Source organism: Pinus tabuliformis, chromosome 5_2 (genome assembly GCF_031772625.1).
Source record: "Pinus tabuliformis cultivar Carrire ecotype Pingquan chromosome 5_2, CPIR1, whole genome shotgun sequence".
Lineage (NCBI taxonomy): Eukaryota > Viridiplantae > Streptophyta > Pinopsida > Pinales > Pinaceae > Pinus > Pinus tabuliformis.
The window spans coordinates 589,991,552-590,012,295 of NC_142306.1; the positions used below are offsets into that span (position 1 = coordinate 589,991,552).

The 20,744-nt window shown below is 37.5% G+C and overlaps 1 protein-coding gene across 1 annotated transcript; it reads left to right on the forward strand.

Annotated features, from left to right (window-relative positions):
• Positions 1 to 10,146: 10,146 nt before the first annotated feature.
• LOC149160365 (uncharacterized) lies at positions 10,147 to 11,135 on the forward strand. Its single transcript, XM_089434599.1, has 2 exons — positions 10,147 to 10,675; positions 11,071 to 11,135. Exons 1-2 carry the CDS (start codon positions 10,147 to 10,149, stop codon positions 11,133 to 11,135), a joined length of 594 nt encoding a protein of 197 aa, XP_089290725.1.
• Positions 11,136 to 20,744: the final 9,609 nt, after the last annotated feature.

Consider the following 20,744-nt stretch of genomic DNA (forward strand, 5'->3'; position numbering starts at 1 on the left):
AATATATATATATATATATATATATATATATATATTTATTTATTTATTTATTGGTTAAACTTTTCTCTAATATGTTTTAATTTTCAAATATGTTATATTAAAAAAAAATTGGTTTATCAAAATCATAAATAGTAAAGGAATTTTTTTTTAATTAAAAATAATAATTAAAAAAAACGATTTTTTAAAATAAAACTGATTAAAATTAATTTTAAATAATAATTATTAATATTATAATTTTTATAATTTGTTTAATTAGTTGAATTTTTACTCGAGTTTAATTCTTTATCTCTTGGGGTCAAGTTATATGGCTAGATTATCCTGAAAATAGATCTTCGTGATCTCCACATTCATGAACTACATAAAAAAATAATCAAGAGCTAGATCATCCTTAGAACATATCTTCGTAGTCTTCACATCCCTAAAAAAATAAAAAACAATAATCATTAATATTACCCTAAACCCCTATCACCATCATTTTACCTAAAATAATTTATATAATTATAATTAAAAAATAAAATTTAAACCATAATTTGAATAAAATAATTTAATTATATAATTATAATTTAAAAATAAATAAATTTAATTTTAAATCATAATTAAAATATAATTATTTTTACATCTCTCCAAAACTCTCTCTTAATTAAAAATACCTCTTACGTTATGTTATTTTGAATGATAGACGTTAAGATCCAGAGAAGGTCAAGGTAATCCTCATTTAGCGAGAAAGGGAATTATGAACAATGCCATATGAACTTTCATGGAAGTTTTCCAAAACATATGAACAATGACAGCATGGAAAGATAAATTTCATGGAAGTTTTCCAAAACATGTGATGACTTTTGTCTTCCGCACCAATCTAATCACGGTTTGCTTCGTATTTTTCACTATTGCGACAATTTTTTAACGATAAATATATGGAGTTGTTTTTAATGTGATTTTTTGGAAATTTTTATGTTAGGTATTTTGTTAAATTTATTTAAAATTTTGTAGGAATTTATTAAAATCACAAGTTTGATGGGTAATTTTGTGTAATCGAAGTGTCCTAGAGGTTTCCAGGGTACTGAATCCATATATACAGTCAAAAAACTAGTTTAAATAGCACAAATCAAAATTTCACCTCAAATTTTGTCATCAGATTCCGACATCAAAAAATCTAAAAAATCTTACTAAAAACAATTCTTAAATTTATATTTAAAGTAATAATAACTCTAAACAAGAGAATAATTATCTTCCTTGTCCCCGGGAAGCAAAAAATCTAAAAAAATCTTACTAAAAACAATTCTTAAATTTATATTTAAAGTAATAATAACTCTAAACAAGAGAATAATTATCTTCCTTGCCCCCGGGAGGGACAAGCGGCTTCGCACCTTAAATGGCATTCATAAATTGGCCACCTACCTAGCTACCTACAGGCGCACGTGCTGCCATGCCTACCCTCTGAGACTTACATGCTTACCCACCCATAGGCCCTATATATGCTCGCTCCCTCTGGAGGCACTCATGACATGCCTTACATTAAAATAAATTTATATTTAAAATAATTATATATTAAAATTTAAAAATTGAAACATAAAATTATCAAGTTAATATAAAAATATATATCTAAAATAATTATATATTAAATTTAAAAGTTGAAACACAAAATTATAAGTTAATATAAAAATATATATTTAAAGTAATTATATATTGAAATTTAAAAATTGAAACATAAAATTATCAAGTTAATAGGCATGTTTATATTTAAAAGGAGTTTTGGATTTTTAATTTATTTATTTCGTGTGTATATTTAAAATTTAATAAAAAAATAAAAATTGTGATTAAATTATTAATTTATATGTATTTTTTTAAAAAATATTTTTAATTATTTATATTATTAAAATATTTTTTAATTTATAATTTTCAATAAAAATAGGTCACAATGGTTTTTCTTACCATTGTATCTTGAATCGATACAATTTTTTTTATCAACAGTTTAACTTATATAAGTGAATTAATTATACTTACACATAAATTACATTGATAAAAATGAAATTAACATAACTAATTATGATGATGATGATGATGATAATGGTTAACGTCCGCTGAGACCAAATAATGATCTATCGGACCTAAATAGACAAATTATTTATTTTGATTTAAGATTTTATTCCTATACTCAAAAAGCTTGGAGAGAAGCCTCCCGAGTTCACTATAATTTTGGCATTGTAAAAGGCTAGGAAGGTCAGTATTGTAACAAAGGTTGTGAAATTGAGATCTAATGTGGTTGTATGCAGGGCACTCTAAGAGGAAGTGGTTTTCATCCTCGATGCTCCTATTCTCACAAATATGGTAGATCCTTTCCATCCATGGCGTTTTAGGAACTGCCCAACGGCCTGTTTCACTATGGAGCTCATGAGAGTTCGTTCTAATCTTTGCTATATTAATTTTCTTCTTTGAGCTAGTTAAAATAGAGAGATACTTTTGATCTTCAAGGGTGGGGTTGATGACCTTCTTATAATAACTTAATTTTCTTTTAGACGCTAAATCTTTCTCACACCACAATTTTTCTTTGAACTTAGAAGTAACAATATCTTTAATGTTATTTATGTTTTGCAAAGCATCATTCTCATTGATCTCCCAATAGTTTAACCAGGCCCTTGTGTCTTTATGCCATCCTCGGTTAAGCCTTAGGTGGTTTTGGCTGGAATTTAAAGCTAGCTTAGGAAGTCTATGATTGTCTATGTTATTGAGCTTGTGCTTGTACAACAAAAACCTGAGCATAGCTAGGCTCTCAATAGGAGAAAGACCTGCTTCTATAAGGAGAATAGGATAGGGTGTATTACTTTTAATTTTCAGGTTATAAGTTATAAAACGCTTCTGGATTTGCTCAATCTTTCTCCATGATTCTCTGGAGATGCTGCAGCCCCAAACTTCACAGCCATATAAGATAACAGGAGTGACTAAAGTTTCAAAGAGGAACTTCTTTTTATCCCACATTACGAGGTTTTCTGTTTTACAATTATTTTCAAGACCAAAATAAGCTTTCCATCCCCCATTGATCCTTTTCTCAATGCTATGGTTCCAGTTGAGATTGTGATGGATATCAATTCCTAGGTACTTGTAAGAATACACTTCCTCCAAGTTATTATTGTCATACATAAAATTAGCGCAAGTGTCCTTCTTGGATTTGATAATCATAACTTTTGTTTTGTCAGTGTTAACAGTCATACCCATGGTAGAGCAGAAATCCTTAAGAAGCTTGAGTTGCTTATCAAGATCAGAAGGGAACCTTGCCAAAAGAACAATATCGTCAGCATAGAGAAGAAGGATAACGACTATCCCAGCTAAGATTGTGCCATCACATCCTGCTTCTTCTAAATAACCTTCGAGCTTATCGATGTAAATGCCAAATAGGGTAGGGGAGAGGGGGCAACCTTGTTTAACTCCGATGTTACACTTAATATCTTTTGACCACCCCTCATTGTTCTTTAGCTTGGCAATTACATTCTCGTATAGCCTTATAGCAGCAGCTCTCAACTCAAGAGGAACCTTTAGCTCTTCTAACCTATTCCAAAGGTTGTATCTAGGAACCGTATCGAAAGCCTTTCTAAAGTCTACAAAGCAACAAAATAAATTGGATTTATCATTACGACATTCCTCCGCAATGATCCTAAGCGTAACAAGGTGGTCTGTTGTTGAGTGATGCCTTCTGAAACCTGCTTGGCCTTTAGCCCGCTTACCTTCACTTTCAAGCCATATGCTTAACTTTTTTTCCAGAATACTACCATACAACTTGGCTAAGAGAGGGCTGATCATAATTGTCCGATAATTAGAGGGGTTATTTGTATCCCCACTTTTAAAAATAGGGATAATGAGGCTCTCAGTCCAAGGTTTAGGGAACCCTTGCTTAACAGCTTGATTGAAAAGCTTGTGGATGTGGGGGATGAGGACAGGGCCTCCAATTTTTAAGATTTCTGCCTGGTAACCTTCAATGTCCTTAGCTTTCCCATTTGCGAGGCGATTAACCCCAAACTTAATGTCTTCTAAAGAGAAGACTTCTTTCGTTGTGAGCAGGGTTTCCAAATTATCCATGACATTAGGAGATTCATAAAGATTTTTAAGATAAGAATTCCAATCGTGAAGAGTAATTTTATTATTATCCTTAGTCTTCCTAGTCAGAATCTGCCTCCAAAATTTCTTAGGAGCTACCTTAGAGAGGTGTAAGAGATTCTCTTGTCTTTGACGAATGTACTGCCTCTTTTTCCTTTTAATTAGGGCTTTGTATATTCTTATCTTGTCCATTTTAAGAGAATCATCAACAGCTTCCTTAATTGCTCTCCTCGCATTTTTACAATCTTTGTCATACCAAGGATTGGTTTTGCTATTTCTTTTATTATTTGAGACTTCAATTGAGAACTTTTTAATAGAATATGAGAGGGTTGTAGTAAAATTATGATATAGGTCTTCTATGTTGTCTATACTAGATAAAGGAGGCAAATTAGTTTTTAATTCATTTAGAAAGAGATCCTTTTTATTTTTATCAAATATTAAGTTCTTTTGGTTGTAAGTATTATTTTCTATGGGAACTCTATGCATGACAAAATTGAGGGTTATAAGTAAAGGCCTATGATCGGAGTCAGGCTCGTGGTCGTTTAAGATGTCAAAGTTTATCATTTCGTTGTATAATGGAAGATCGGAAATAACGTAGTCTACCACGCTGCTACCAAGTCCATGGATGCAGGTCATCTTGCTGGAGTATACTTACACATACTTTGTATTAATAAATTTTAGATGAACATAGTAAATGACAATATTTTTTACGGAGATCTTTTTTACCCATAATAAATGACAATATCTCTTTAAATAAATCCTTTTATTGTGAGCTGGTGCAAAGTCTGACAATATTTCAAATTATATACACTTCATATGCATTAGTAGAGATAACATTAAACCACATTGAATGGAAAAATTTCTTTCGTGAAACTCTTTTTATGTGGGGTGATGAAGTTCGACAATATTTATGATGAAATTCTTTTTATGTGAGGTTGGACAAAGTAGTAGCAAACAATGTTTCAATGTGTCTATATATATAGAATTTGTATATATATTTATAATATTTATTATACTTGTTGTAGGTATAGTAAGTATGGTATAACATATTCAAAATTTCTTTTAATTGGTTATTAGTTTGTTTTTATTAAAAATTTATGATGTTTATGCATAGTTTAATATTAGGAATTCAATTTTTATTATTTTTTATTATTATTATTGGTGAAGTGATTGGTTGAGGTCTTATTATTAATAACTTCCATTTTTATTAGTTATTAATTTTTTGTTTTTAGATTTATTTCCTTTTTATTTTCTTTTCTTGTTTTCTATTATTTCTATTTTCATGAATTATAATTTTTTCACAATATTTTCAATTTAAAATGACTTATTATTATATTAAAAACATATTGTGATGACCCCAAGAGAATGTAAATATTTAAATTTCACTACGGTAAAAGACTGAGTTAAAAATGACATTGCAAGATTATTTTATTATTTGTTTTCAAAAAAGGATCTTATGAGTATTTCTTTTATTTTACAAATGCATTAAAAATGTTTAATAAAGAATACTCATGATTGTGTTGGCAACTCCTGCGAGGGAGTTGGCAAGAAAAGTTGGTTATTGGATGACTTTAACCACCCTCCCTAACTGGAAAAGTTCCCAGGGAAAAAGGGAGGGGGATGGCAAAAATCTGCGCTGTAGAGACAGGCAGAGAAAAAAAAAAGAAAGTGATTGAAAGACTAAGTCTGGTAAGGACCAGATAGTCGAGCACACAGTGCAACCTTGCTGAGGATAGAGATCCGGCAAGAGGAAGCTAGGGGGGAGGCTCTGGTCTCGAAAGACGAGTCTCATGGATGGGCGGTTAAATCGATATGCATGAATTTGCAGGTGACCTACTAAGGACTTAAGGCTGGCAGACACCAGGTAAGTAAGACTGAACCCTTAATTTGTTTTCTGCAAGTACCTGTAAGTCACTTGTGCTAAACCTCGTAAGTACCTGTAAGGCTTATGTGTTATCTGTTATTTGGAAAATTACCACTGCTACTGTCTGATGATACAAGAGTGGGTCAGTACATGTCTGCTTATAAGCTTAGGAACCTGCGTCCTGCTTCTGGACAGAAAACCAAGCATATAAGCTTAGGAACCTGTATCCTGGGTTCTGGACAGGGACCGAACAGACAAGTTTGAGGGTCTCGCTGTCAAGGTAACCCGAGCAAGGATAAATAAATGCTGGTGGCAACAGAACGGTTAGCGACACTAATTTTCCGAACAGCTAACGGGGAAGAGAGTCGGCCAAATTGAAGAGATTAAAAGGGTTATATCAATATACAAAGCAATAAAACAACAACTTCGGCTTATTGCCGGATTGACATAATAAACCCTACGAGCTTAGCTATGTATTCTTGAAAACGAACATCTGTATATATAAAAGATAAGGAAGAAACATGAACCCTTTGCATCGGGTAATACCTGAGGTGCAGGTTAACCCTGTAACGAGAACACAACTAAAGAAACAGTTTATACATAGCGAACATTAACTCATTTATATAACATGCAACCTCAAAGAAGAGCACCGGTATTCAATGTGTTAATACACAGAATTTAAACAAAAGATAAACCAAGCCGTGTTAAATCATCATCCACAGGGTTGATGCAATAAGCGGAATAACCAAATTATGAAGCCGGGAAGGCCACACTTTGGCTCGCGAGGTACGAGCGAAATCTCTGACTAATTCCTTTACAGAGTAAGCATACGGCCGGGTAACCGAGCCGCTTACTCTGCCTGTGGAACAGTCGTGGAACAACCATACTAGAACAGTAAATAGGGGTTTACAACTATATGCCAAAGTATATACATAAAAGCTCTATCATAATTAAAATAACCACTGCGCAATATTAAACAGAACGCGCAGTGCGAGATTATTCAGCATATTTAACAGAACTTGTAATGCAAGAGTATACAGTATATTAAACAGATATACAGCATCCGGGTCGATAGACCCACACCATCCTTTGATCCAAATAAACTGATAAACGAGCATGAAACAGTATAAAGATATATTGCTAAATCGGTAAAAGCCACACGGCTGTAGCCACTCTTTTAAAAGAAAACAAAAGGGACTGTGCCCAATATTTGCATCCAAGGGGCCGTGGCTGGAATACTATTAACAAGCAATAGTATAATAGTCAAATTACAAGTAACGAAGTTCGCAAAGACAGTCCCCTCATTCCAGAAATTTCCCCAGTCTCAACACGGGAAGCGCTAGGGTTTGATGGAACCATAGCCGGCACAGGATAGTCACTGAATAAGACGGAGGATAGCCTTCCGTAGCCACCTGCGTCCAACCACAGTAAGGTTAAGGTTGGCTACGGCTAGGCGCAGGGGAAACCCTCTGCCGACAGTTCAAACAAAGGAAACATAAATTCGCAACAAAGCCACGCACCATGAACTTGGGAGGGACACACCTGTCGTGGGGCCGGGAGCGCCATAGCCTCGAAGGAGGACCTCCTTAGTCGCATCGAACCAGAACCGGAAGCCGCTGAATGCACACACCCACGACAAGCAACTATTAGTATCGCTTCATAAAGGAATACATGCAACGATTTGGGAGCAAAGAAACCAGAACGAAAACGGAGCAAAGGAAAAACAGAAGAGAGGAGCCGGTGGGTTACCAACTGTGTCTCACCTCAGCAGCTTCGGAAGAATATGTATGTTCAGCAGGGCGGATGCTCGGCGCCAGAATGCTCGTTCGGCGGAGGAATGAGCATTGGCGCAAGAAGAACTTCCCAACAGCGCGCAGGCTAGAACAAGGTGGCGCAGAGAATGAACAGGAGTCGCCGAGCTGCAAAATAATGAGAACATTCGAGAAGAGTAAACCATATACCTTCAACACCTTGGGGAGGACACCTGGAGGTGTCTCCGCCCTCGGATTCACTCCGGTCATCCTCACCCTTGAATAAGGCGGCAAAGGTTAGCCGGAACTTAAATGCAACCCATCTCCCCTTCACGTGATCAGACCAACGGAGTGAATGCCGCGTACACGCGTCACTACAGTGCATGCCAGCGGCAGCTCTTGGGTTGCTAAATTGGCAATGCCGAGGTTCATACGGAGACTTGCCATGAGTTAAACAAACATACCAAAAATCAATCAAAACTCTCCTTAGTCCTCATCGGTCCTAAGGTGTGAAAATCGTAAGGGCTCATGAATACTTTAACCAAATCAGCCGATAGCCAAAAATTGCACCATAGTATATATGCGCATTCATTATATAATCATATGTGTAAACCATATACATATCCATGTGTAATCAAGTCAGCGGAATATATTCAATGTATAATCATAAATGTAATAATTTATATGTCCATGCGAAATCAAGTCAGCGGAGGTAAGGTGTTATTACCCCAGGCCCTGATATATATATTTATATATAAAAAAAAAAAAATTGTAGACACGGGTATGTGACAAATTGGTATCAGAGCAGAGGTACCTATACTGTGACCTCTGGGACGAGCCTAAACATGTTAAAATTGGGAAGGTAATCATAGTATTGATTTTTTTTGTTTTAACTAAATTGTGCAAGGTAACTCACAGTGTCAATGTTTCCCTGATTTTATACCAGGCAAAAAAAAAAAGAGAGAAGACACTAGATAGTAATCAGTCAGTATGCAGAGAGCTAGCAGCGCTCCGCACAGGTCCACAGCAGAACAGGGACCTGCAGCCAATCCTAGAGATAACCCAGAGCTGTGGGTACAGCTTGGTGAGGAAACACGGAGCACGAACCTGGCTATATTGGAGACAGTCCAGGACCTGAAAAATGAGATGGCCCGGTTGCGGGAGGATAATGCACGATTGACAATGGAGCAAGAGAGAATTTTAAAAAGTCTGTCTGAAAGACAGAACCCTCCGTTAGCCAATCCTAGTGCAGAACAGCAGAGGATGACAGAGGAACAGCACTATCAAGCGGAACCCGAAAATTCGGAAGAGGGAGAGGATCAATCTGGTAATGCATCCGAACAGCAGACCTCAAAACGTCAAAGAGTGGAATTACAGGGAGAATTTCGGAAAATCAAACCCCCACACTTTGATGGGGAACAAGAGGAAGCGGCTGAAGCATGGCTAATTAACATGAACAAATATTTCCAGCTGTATGAATATGACCATAACCTGAAGGCACGGTTGGCTATTTTTCAGTTACAAGGAAAAGCAACCCTGTGGTGGGAGGAGGTTAAAATCGTTAAAGGGGTAAGCGAACGAACCATAACGTGGGAAAAGTTCCAGAAATACTTTAAAGAAAGATATTTGACAGAGCGCTTCTATGATGAAAAGGCAAAGGAATTCCACGATCTGCGATTAGGACAGCAGACTATGGATGAGTTTATTAATCGTTTTACCTCCCTGCTTCGTTATGTGCCCTACCTTAAGGAAGAAAAAGCCAAGGTGCAAAGATTTGTTAGTAGTTTACCCATGTATATGAGAGAAAGGATTGAATTTGACAATCCTAAAACAATGGATGAAGCTATTCGCAAGGCCAGAATCTGTTATCAGCAGAACAAACAGAAAGGGGACGTTTCCAACAGGAAATGGAGTGAGAAAAAGAGTAGTAAAACTGCTGGAAACAGTAAAGGAGGCCGAGGCGGTGGAATTAAAGGAAGCAGTAAAGGGCAGAACAGTAGAACAGCACCAAGAGGTTCGTTCAGATCTAAGTCAATCGGTGAAACCAGAATGAGCGAACCATCTGCCAAGGTGGACGGCGAGGGAGTAACCAGACCCCCAGTGCAGTGCTGGGGTTGTGGAGGACCGCACTACGTCAAAAACTGTCCGCAACGGAAGGGAACTGACCAGATATCCCAGATTCATGAGGCATCAACCGTCGGCGATGTGGGTCGAAGCGTGCCAAGGATTAATGCAGCCTTGGACGACCGTCAGGCAGAGTACCAGCCCACCATGGTAGAATTTGAAGGTAAAATTTTAGACCTTTCTATCACTGTTCTAATTGATCCAGGTGCTACTTTAAGTTATATTAGCCCAAAGATAGTTGAACAGTGTAAGTTACAGCCTGAAAAATTCAGGAACCCTTGGCTGGTACAGCTAGCTACGGGGGCTAAAAGGCGAGTAATGGCGAAAATTAATAACTGCCCCTTAACAATAGCAGGACAGCCAGTGGTAGCAGATCTGAATATGCTTCCACTTGGTTCATATGACGTCCTAATCGGAATGGATTGGCTAGAAAAGCATTGGGCATTAGTGAACTGCAAGATGAAAATCATTCGATACAAGGATGATTTTGGAAAGGAACAAGAGATGCAAGGGATTAAACGACCAGTGCAGGTCCGGCCAATCACTGCATCTCAGCTAGCGAAGTGCATCAGAAAAAGATGCCAGATATATGCCATTCAGGTGGGTTATGCAGAAACCAAGGATAAAACGGCCACGCTGGACAACCTTCCGGTAATAAAAGAATTCGCAGATGTGTTTCCGGATGAGATTCCTGGTCTACCCCCAAAAAGGGATATCGATTTCACCATTGAATTGCTACCAGGGGCAGCACCAGTTTCGCGGGCACCCTACAGAATGAGTGTACCCGAATTGACCGAATTGAAAATGCAATTACAGGAATTGCTAGACAAAAATTATATCCGTCCCAGTGTGTCTCCATGGGGAGCTCCGGTGCTATTTGTCAGGAAGAAAGACGGAACCCTCCGAATGTGTATCGATTACCGACAGCTAAACAAGCTCACAATCAAAAACAAATATCCCTTACCTCGGATCGATGAGCTTTTCGATCAAGTCAAGGGGGCGACAGTGTTCTCTAAGATTGATTTGCGATCTGGTTACCATCAGATCAGAATTAAGGATGAGGACATCGCTAAAACAGCTTTCAGAACCCGGTATGGACACTACGAATTTGTAGTGTTACCTTTTGGATTGACTAATGCACCCGCCACTTTCATGTGCTTAATGAACAGTGTGTTCCATCGATTTTTGGACAAATTTGTACTGATATTCATCGATGATATTTTGATTTATTCTCGTTCTAAGGAGGAGCACGAGGAACACCTCCGGTTGGTACTGCAAACTCTTCGAGAGCATCAATTGTATGCTAAACTCAGCAAGTGCGATTTCTATAAAGAGGAGATCCAGTATTTAGGCCATGTGATCACAAAGGAAGGAATTGCAGTGGACCCTGAGAAAATAAAGACCATAATGGATTGGCCCGTACCTAAGGATGTGGCGGATATCAGGTCATTCATGGGATTGGCCGGTTATTATAGAAGATTTGTGGAAGGCTTCTCAAGGGTGGCATATCCTATCACTTCCTTGCAGAAGAAAGGAAGGACATTCAAATGGGATTCGGAATGTCAGCAAAGCTTTGAACGGCTTAAGCATTTGCTCACCTCTGCTCCCATCTTGAGTATAGCTGATCCTGATAAGGATTATGTGGTATGTACCGATGCAAGTCGAGAAGGCGTGGGCGGTGTGTTAATGCAAGAGGGAAAAGTGATCGCTTATGAGTCGAGAAAGTTGAAGGAACATGAGCAGAAGTATTCTGCCTACGACTTAGAGTTGGCAGCCGTCATACATGCACTTAAAATGTGGCGGCACTACCTTCTGGGAAGGAAATTTCTGTTGTTGACAGACCATCACAGCTTGACCAACTATTTCAGTCAGCCCACTCTGAATGCAAGGCAAGCCCGTTGGGCAGATTTCTTAAGTGGATTTGATTTCGACATTAAACATCTGAAAGGAAAGGAAAACCGCGTGGCTGACGCACTGAGTCGAAAGGTGCAATGCTTATATGAAGTTACGCTCAGTAAATGGAAGAATTCCTTGCAAGAAATGATAAAAACAGCAGCAGACCAAGATGCAGAATATCAGCAAATGAAACAACAAATACCACTTTCCAGCAAGGAAAGTCAGCAGGGGTGTGAAGTAGGTGAGGATGGAATGCTGCTCTATAAAAAAAGGTTGTTTGTACCTAACGACAACAGTCTCAAAAATCTGATCTTGGACGAATTTCATACCAGCCACTACGCAGGTCATCCCGGATACCAGAAGATGCTTACTGCGCTTCGAAGGGAATACTATTGGCCTGGAATGAAAAAGCATGTGGCTGAATATTTAGCGCGGTGTTTGGAATGTCAGCAGATCAAGGCAGAGCACCTTCATCCGGCAGGGTTATTGCAACCCTTGCCCATTCCAGAATGGAAATGGGAGATCATATCCATGGATTTCATAACTGGACTGCCTAGGACAAAGAAGAACAATGACTCTATTATGGTAGTAGTAGACAAGTTGAGTAAGGCAGCACACTTTATACCAGTGCAATCTACCTACCGGGCAGTGCAGATTGCACACATTTTTATGCAGAACGTGTTCAAACTGCATGGGCTTCCGAAGACGATAATATCAGACCGAGATGTAAAATTTACATCCGCTTTTTGGAAAGCCTTGTTTGCAGAACTGGGTACACAGCTGAATTTCAGCACAGCTTACCATCCCCAGACTGATGGACAAACGGAACGAGTAAATCAGGTTGTGGAGGATATGTTAAGAGCATGTGTAATGCAAAAACCGACACAATGGGAAGATTATTTACATTTGGTGGAATTCGCATACAACAATGGATACCACACATCGATACAAATGTCTCCATTTGAAGTCTTGTACGGACGGAAATGTCGTACGCCCTCAAGCTGGAGTGGCCCGGAGGACAAACTAAGGTTGGGCCCAGAAATGCTCAAGGAGATGGAAGACATGGTAAAAAGGGTGCGGACTAATTTAAAGGCTGCTCAAGATCGGCAAAAGAATTTTGCAGATCGGAAAAGAAGGTTCAAAGAGTATCAGGTTGGCGACCATGTTTATGTAAGAATACAAGCCAGGAAAAGTACTCTGCAATGGAGCGGTTGCGCTAAACTTGCACCCCGCTATTTTGGACCTTTTCAGGTCTTGGCAAGAGTTGGGCCAGTAGCCTACCAGCTTGCTCTGCCAAGCCACATTAGAATCCATAATGTCTTCCATGTTTCCATGCTTAAAAAATACATTTACGACCCTAAGCATGTGATCAAATGGCAAGACATACGGGTAAGAACTGATTTTAGTTGAACTATTTGGGATGTATTTTTGGAAGTGAGAATTGACTGTTACGGTTGATGATTGCAGGTCGAACCGGAAGGAGAGGTCCTGGTCGAACCGCTGAGCATTCTCGACCGGAGAGAAGTGCAGCTGCGGAAACGAATTATTACCCAAGTTAAAGTGCAGTGGCAGCACTATGGGCCTGATGAGGCCACCTGGGAAGATGAAGAGCTTCTTAAGGAAGCTTATCCGGGGCTGTTTATGAACAACAGACATCGGGACGATGTCCAATCTCAGGAGGGGGAGATGTGATGACCCCAAGAGAATGTAAATATTTAAATTTCACTACGGTAAAAGACTGAGTTAAAAATGACATTGCAAGATTATTTTATTATTTGTTTTCAAAAAAGGATCTTATGAGTATTTCTTTTATTTTACAAATGCATTAAAAATGTTTAATAAAGAATACTCATGATTGTGTTGGCAACTCCTGGGAGGGAGTTGGCAAGAAAAGTTGGTTATTGGAACTGACTTTAACCACCCTCCCTAACTGGAAAAGTTCCCAGGGAAAAAGGGAGGGGGATGGCAAAAATCTGCGCTGTAGAGACAGGCAGAGAAAAAAAAAAAGAAAGTGATTGAAAGACTAAGTCTGGTAAGGACCAGATAGTCGAGCACACAGTGCAACCTTGCTGAGGATAGAGATCCGGCAAGAGGAAGCTAGGGGGGAGGCTCTGGTCTCGAAAGACGAGTCTCATGGATGGGCGGTTAAATCGATATGCATGAATTTGCAGGTGACCTACTAAGGACTTAAGGCTGGCAGACACCAGGTAAGTAAGACTGAACCCTTAATTTATTTTCTGCAAGTACCTGTAAGTCACTTGTGTTAAACCTCGTAAGTACCTGTAAGGCTTATGTGTTATCTGTTATTTGGAAAATTACCACTGCTACTGTCTGATGATACAAGAGTGGGTCAGTACATGTCTGCTTATAAGCTTAGGAACCTGTATCCTGGGTTCTGGACAGGGACCAAACAGACGAGTTTGAGGGTCTCGCTGTCAAGGTAACCCGAGTAAGGATAAATAAATGCTGGTGGTAACAGAACGGTTAGCGACACTAATTTTTCGAATAGCTAACGGGGAAGAGAGTCGGCCAAATTGAAGATATTAAAAGGGTTATATCTATATACAAAGCAATAAAACAACAACTTCGGCTTATTGCCGGATTGAAATAATAAACCCTACGAGCTTAGCTATGTATTCTTGAAAACGAACATTTGTATATATAAAAGATAAGGAAGAAACATGAACCCTTGCTTCGAGTAATACCTGAGGTGCAGGTTAACCCTGTAACGAGAACACAACTAAAGAAACAGTTTATACATAGCGAACATTAACTCATTTATATAACATGCAAACTCAAAGAAGAGCACCGGTATTCAATGTGTTAATACACAGAATTTAAACAAAAGATAAACCAAGCCGTGTTAAATCATCATCCACAGGGTTGATGCAATAAGCGGAATAACCAAATTATGAAGCCGGGAAGGCCACACTTTGGCTCGCGAGGTACGAGCGAAATCTCTGACTAATTCCTTTACAGAGTAAGCATACGGCCGAGTAACCGAGCCGCTTACTCTACCTATGGAACAGTCGTGGAACAACCATACTAGAACAGTAAACAGGGGTTTACAACTATATGCCAAAGTATATACATAAAAGCTCTATCATAATTAAAATAACCACTGCGCAATATTAAACAGAACGCGCAGTGCGAGATTATACAACATATTTAACAGAACTTGTAATGCAAGAGTACACAGTATATTAAACAGATATACAGCATCCGGGTCGATAGACCCACACCATCCTTTGATCCAAATAAACTGATAAACGAGCATGAAACAGTATAAAGATATATTGCTAAATCGGTAAAAGCCACACGGCTGTAGCCACTCTTTTAAAAGAAAACAAAAGGGACTGTGCCCAATATTTGCATCCAAGGGGCCGTGGCCGGAATACTATTAACAAGCAATAGTATAATAGTCAAATTACAAGTAACGAAGTTCGCAAAGACAGTCCCCTCATTCCAGAAATTTCCCCAGTCTCAACACGGGAAGCGCTAGGGTTTGATGGAACCATAGCCGGCACAGGATAGTCACTGAATAAGACGGAGGATAGCCTTCCGTAGCCACCTGCGTCCAACCATAGTAAGGTTAAGGTTGGCTACGGCTAGGCGCAGGGGAAACCCTCTGCCGACAGTTCAAACAAAGGAAACATAAATTCGCAACAAAGCCACGCACCATGAACTTGGGAGGGACACACCTGTCGTGGGGTCGGGAGCGCCATAGCCTCGAAGGAGGACCTCCTTAGTCGCATCGAACCAGAACCGGAAGCCGCTGAATGCACACACCCACGACAAGCAACTATTAGTATCGCTTCATAAAGGAATACATGCAACGATTTGGGAGCAAAGAAACCAGAACGAAAACGGAGCAAAGGAAAAACAGAAGAGAGGAGCCGGTGGGTTACCAACTGTGTCTCACCTCAGCAGCTTCGGCGGAATATGTATGTTCAGCAGGGCGGATGCTCGGCGCCAGAATGCTCGCTCGGCGGAGGAATGAGCATTGGCGCAAGAAGAACTTCCCAACAGCGCGCAGGCTAGAACAAGGTGGCGCAGAGAATGAACAGGAGTCGCCGAGCTGCAAAATAATGAGAACAGTCGAGAAGAGTAAACCATATACCTTCAACACCTTGGGGAGGACACCTGGAGGCGTCTCCGCCCTCGGATTCACTCCGGTCATCCTCACCCTTGAATAAGGCGGCAAGGGTTAGCCGGAACTTAAATGCAACCCATCTCCCCTTCACGTGATCAGACCAGCGGAGTGAATGCCGCGTACACCCGTCACTACGGTGCATGCCGGCGGCAGCTCTCGGGTTGCTAAATTGGCAACGCCGAGGTTCATACGGAGACTTGCCATGAGTTAAACAAACATACCAAAAATCAATCAAACTATCCTTAGTCCTCATCGGTCCTAAGGTGTGCAAATCGTAAGGGCTCATGAATACTTTAACCAAATCAGCCGATAGCCAAAAATTGCACCATAGTATATATGCGCATTCATTATATAATCATATGTGTAAACCATATACATATCCATGTGTAATCAAGTCAGCGGAATATATTCAATGTATAATCATAAATGTAATAATTTATATGTCCATGCGAAATCAAGTCAGCGGAGGTAAGGTGTTATTACCCCAGGCCCTGATATATATATTTATATAAAAAAAAAAAATTGTAGACACGGGTATGTGACACATATTTTAATAGATTTAATTATAAACAACTAGATATTAATAGAAAGAAAACATACACATATAGATATATGTATGTTAATATAAACAATATTACTTAATCATATTTCTTAATTTTTTGTGATGGTATTCAACAATACAATATTTTATTAGTTATTTTATTTTTGTGATGAAATTTGTGTCTTCCTTTTTTTCATTTAATTAAATTATATTTAAACTAAACGGCATGTACTAGTTACTATATGCCCTTATTTTTTCCGTAAATATTTTATAATATTTATGTAAAAATAAACAATATATAAATTCAACACATGTACAGATTTCACAATCTGTATGTAAAAATAAAATAGAAAGAAAATATGAATCTGTATGTAAAAATAAAATAGAAAGAAAATGTTTATTTAATTTAATTTTAAATTTTATAAATCTTTTAAATTTATTTAATCAAATAAATATAAATAATGATCTAACTAAAAAATTATTTAATTAAATAAATACAAATATTTAGAACATACTCTAACTATAGAGAATTATAACCTCTTGACTTTAAAACTTTTAAAGCTTCCTATTTATGCTTTGACCTTTTCCTATTATTTTCAAAATAGTTCATTCAACTGGGAATCGCGTTTCTTTCTTAATGTAAAATAAAGAAATGCATACTTACCTGATATTGAAATTCATTGGCGTTGCTACAATTCTCTCTCGATGCTATAGTGTTTTGAAGTTGTGAATTTACAACATATAACTCGAATAAAATTGGATTATATATAGTTGAAGGTAGTTTTATAATATAAAAAATAATAATCAGTGTTTGTTATTCAATTTTTAACAAGTGCTATATAGTAGCTAGTACTTGTCACTCAATTAAATATAGGGAAATTGAAATTTGGATTGTTGAAAGGTGAAATTGTTGTGAAATAATATAACTTTATTTAATGATAGGTTGAAGTTAGGGAATCAATTTTTTACCAACAACTAAATTAATATATCCATTGACTCAATAATTGGAAAAAAATAATATATCCATTAACGCTGAAATTATGGTAATCTAGATGAGTTTGTTTTGTGCTCATTGTTGTTATTAATAAAAATGGAGCAAAAATAAAAATATTTATGAATTTTGTTGAGATTCTAAATTTATTAATTCTCTATCATTTAAAAAAAAAAATAGTAATAGTATTAAAAAAAATAATAACAATGTTTATTGAATAATTTATATTTTAATTTTGAATTAAAATCATTATTATTTAAATAAATCTATTCACTATATTTAAAAATCTCAAACCACAATTTATACAATTTCAACAATTAAAAAATATTTTAATATTTTATTATTAAATTTAAATTTAATAAAAATCTTCACATACAATCTTCACATATTCACACTTAAAAAAAATATTATGCTGTAAACTATAAACATAAAATAATGTAATAAGATAATCAAATGTAATTGGACTAAGATAAATAAAAGATATTTGAATTTAATAAGGCATGTGAATAAAAAATATGTAGAATTACTTCAATGGGATGATTTTTTTTTATAAAATTAGGTAAATATATAAATTTTCAAAAAAATTACAAACCAGTTATTCTTTGTGAACATCAGAGTTTTAAGTTGTTTAAAACCAATTTGTAATACAAATAATAAAACTCTCCTTTAAAATTATCTTTGGTAAAAAGAAAAAAAAATACCAATTTGTATTCCAAATAACAAAACTCCCCTTTAACCTTAGAAAAAACAAGGGAATTTTTTTTATCTCTGAATTAGAGGCGAGAGGGGGGATCTTGAAGGCACTCACATGCCTTTAGCGGTGTTAAAAGTACCTACCCAAACTCGAGATCTGTTAGTGGAATGGACGAATCAATAAGTGACAACTCTTCTTTTCCCATGAATTCCCCATAAAAGAGAGTATTTGCATCTATTTGTAATGCAACAATTAGTACAAGAATAATTACACATTTTATATATCTCATATTCATCTTTGCGGTTCTTAAATTATGTAAAAGTATAGCCTATAGATACCAGTTGAAAATAATTAAATTCTAAGAATAACAAATGTTGTAATACTTGACTCCAGATATAGGCACAGACTAATGGATGAGGAAGCCCAATTGAGAATTTGAAGCCAATTCTTTTGGACACCTAGCGCCCGATATCATTCATAAAATATCAGTGAATCCCGAATTCAACTTTGATACAACCACAAATCCCAATCTCTTAACAACTTGGGCAATTTATATTGGATTTACAGATAAAATACTAGGGTGTGAATAAGAATGGTGATTTGGAGGTTACATATGTTTTCACGTAATTCATTAAAATATAGTAACCTATCCAAATATTGGCAATGATCTTATCCAAGGGAGCTAAATCCATAATCTTCAAACCAATTGGAGTTCTCTTCCACTTCCACTTAGCCTAATATTTCTATTATAAAACCAAAAAAAAGAAAAGAAACAATAACCCAAAAAGAAAAGAAACACTGATAATTAGAAAAAAAATTATATTTAATCTCATTTATATGAAAGTAATATTAAAATTTCACATCGAAGAGAAGGAGGCTCTGGCGATTCGTTGGTGATCTGTTAGGGTTCAGGGGGTTCGCAGAGTTTGTGCATTATGGACGGCTGCAAAGGGGGGAGCTCCACTCCCTCCTATCGGCAGGCGGTAGCCAATAGGGGCAAAAAACCACTGGAGAACGACAGGGGGCCTTCAGAAGGAAGGAAGGAAAGCAGTGAAGAGGATCAAGACAACACTAAACTAAGGGGGAATAACAGCACTAAGGACAATGAGGAAGAAGATAAGGAACAGGGCAGAAAAGACAAAGCTCAAAAAGGACCATGTAAACCCAAAGCTACGGTTACACCCAGAGTGGTCTTAAATGACCCTGCATTGCAGGCGCACAGGGACCACATGCAGACTTATGCAATCATCTGCAAATTCATGGGTTTATGGCCCACTGAGAAAGCTTTACAGATGTGGATCAAATACCACTGGAAACTGAAAGGAAGCATTGACCTTCATCTGGGTTCAAAGGGTTTCTTTACTGTGGTATTTGCTAACATTGAAGACAAGGACAGAGTGTTTGAAGGAGGGCCTTACTTTTTTGCTGCAGCAGGCCTTTATATGCGACCGTGGACTATGAATTTTGTTCCGAAACGTGAGACTTTTACTTCAGTCCCGGTTTGGGTAAGACTCTATTCTCTACCTCTGGATTAATGGCAAACAAAATCCTTATCTGCCATAGGAAATAAGCTAGGACGTTTTGTGAAAGCTTCTGAGGCCACTAGAAGGGGAAAGTACACTTCCGTTGCTAGAATATGTGCAGAGATGGATCTCTCTGGATCCCTACCAGATGAGATTATCTTGGAGGTGTTTGATGAAGAGTGGGTACAAATAGTAGATTATGAACACATACCATTCAGATGTCGTAAATGCCATGAACATGGGCACCTAGAGAGGATAATTATAACCTTAATAGGTCAGTGACTGAAGAGAAGGTTGATGAAGTCCTTAAGGAAATGTAGAATGGTAAGGCGCCAGACCCTGATGGCTTCAATGTGGATTTTTTCAAAGCCTGCTGGAGTATAGTCAAACAAGACATCCTAAATGTGGTGGAATATTCCAGAAGGAATAAGACCATTTTGAAAGCACCGAATTCCTCCTTTATCTCCCTGATCCCTAAACAAGACTTAGCTCAAACTCCTGATAAGTTTAGACCCATTTCTCTTTGCAATGTGGTTTATAAAATTATTTCTAAGGTGGTGGCCAATCGACTCAAGCCTCTCCTTCCCACTCTAGTTTCGGTGTAACAATCTGGTTATGTGGAAGGGAGACAGATTCTTGATAATATCATCCAAGCTCATGAAGTTGTGCACTCTCTAACCAGCAATAGGAAGGCGGGAATGAATATGCAATTGGATATAGCTAAAGCCTATGATAAGATGAATTGGACCTATATTAGGAAAGTTCTTATTGTTTTTGGGTTTAATCATAGTTGGATAAGATGGGTCATGGTCCTGGTCACTTCTGTTAGTTTCTCTATTCTAGTTAATGGCTCTCCCTCAGAGATTTTTATTCCTTCAAGAGGCCTCAGACAAGGAGATCCTCTCTTGCCTTTTCTCTTTATCCTCATGATGGAAGGATTGGGCAGGTCTATCAAGCATGCTAAAGATTTGGGGCAGATCAAAGGTCTCCAACTTTCAGATGATGGACTGGCCTTGACGCATCAACAATTTGTGGATGATACTATGCTACAAGGTATCCCTACGGTCAAAGAAGCTCTCGCATATAAACAAATCCTGTGGGACTTTGCCGAGGCTTCA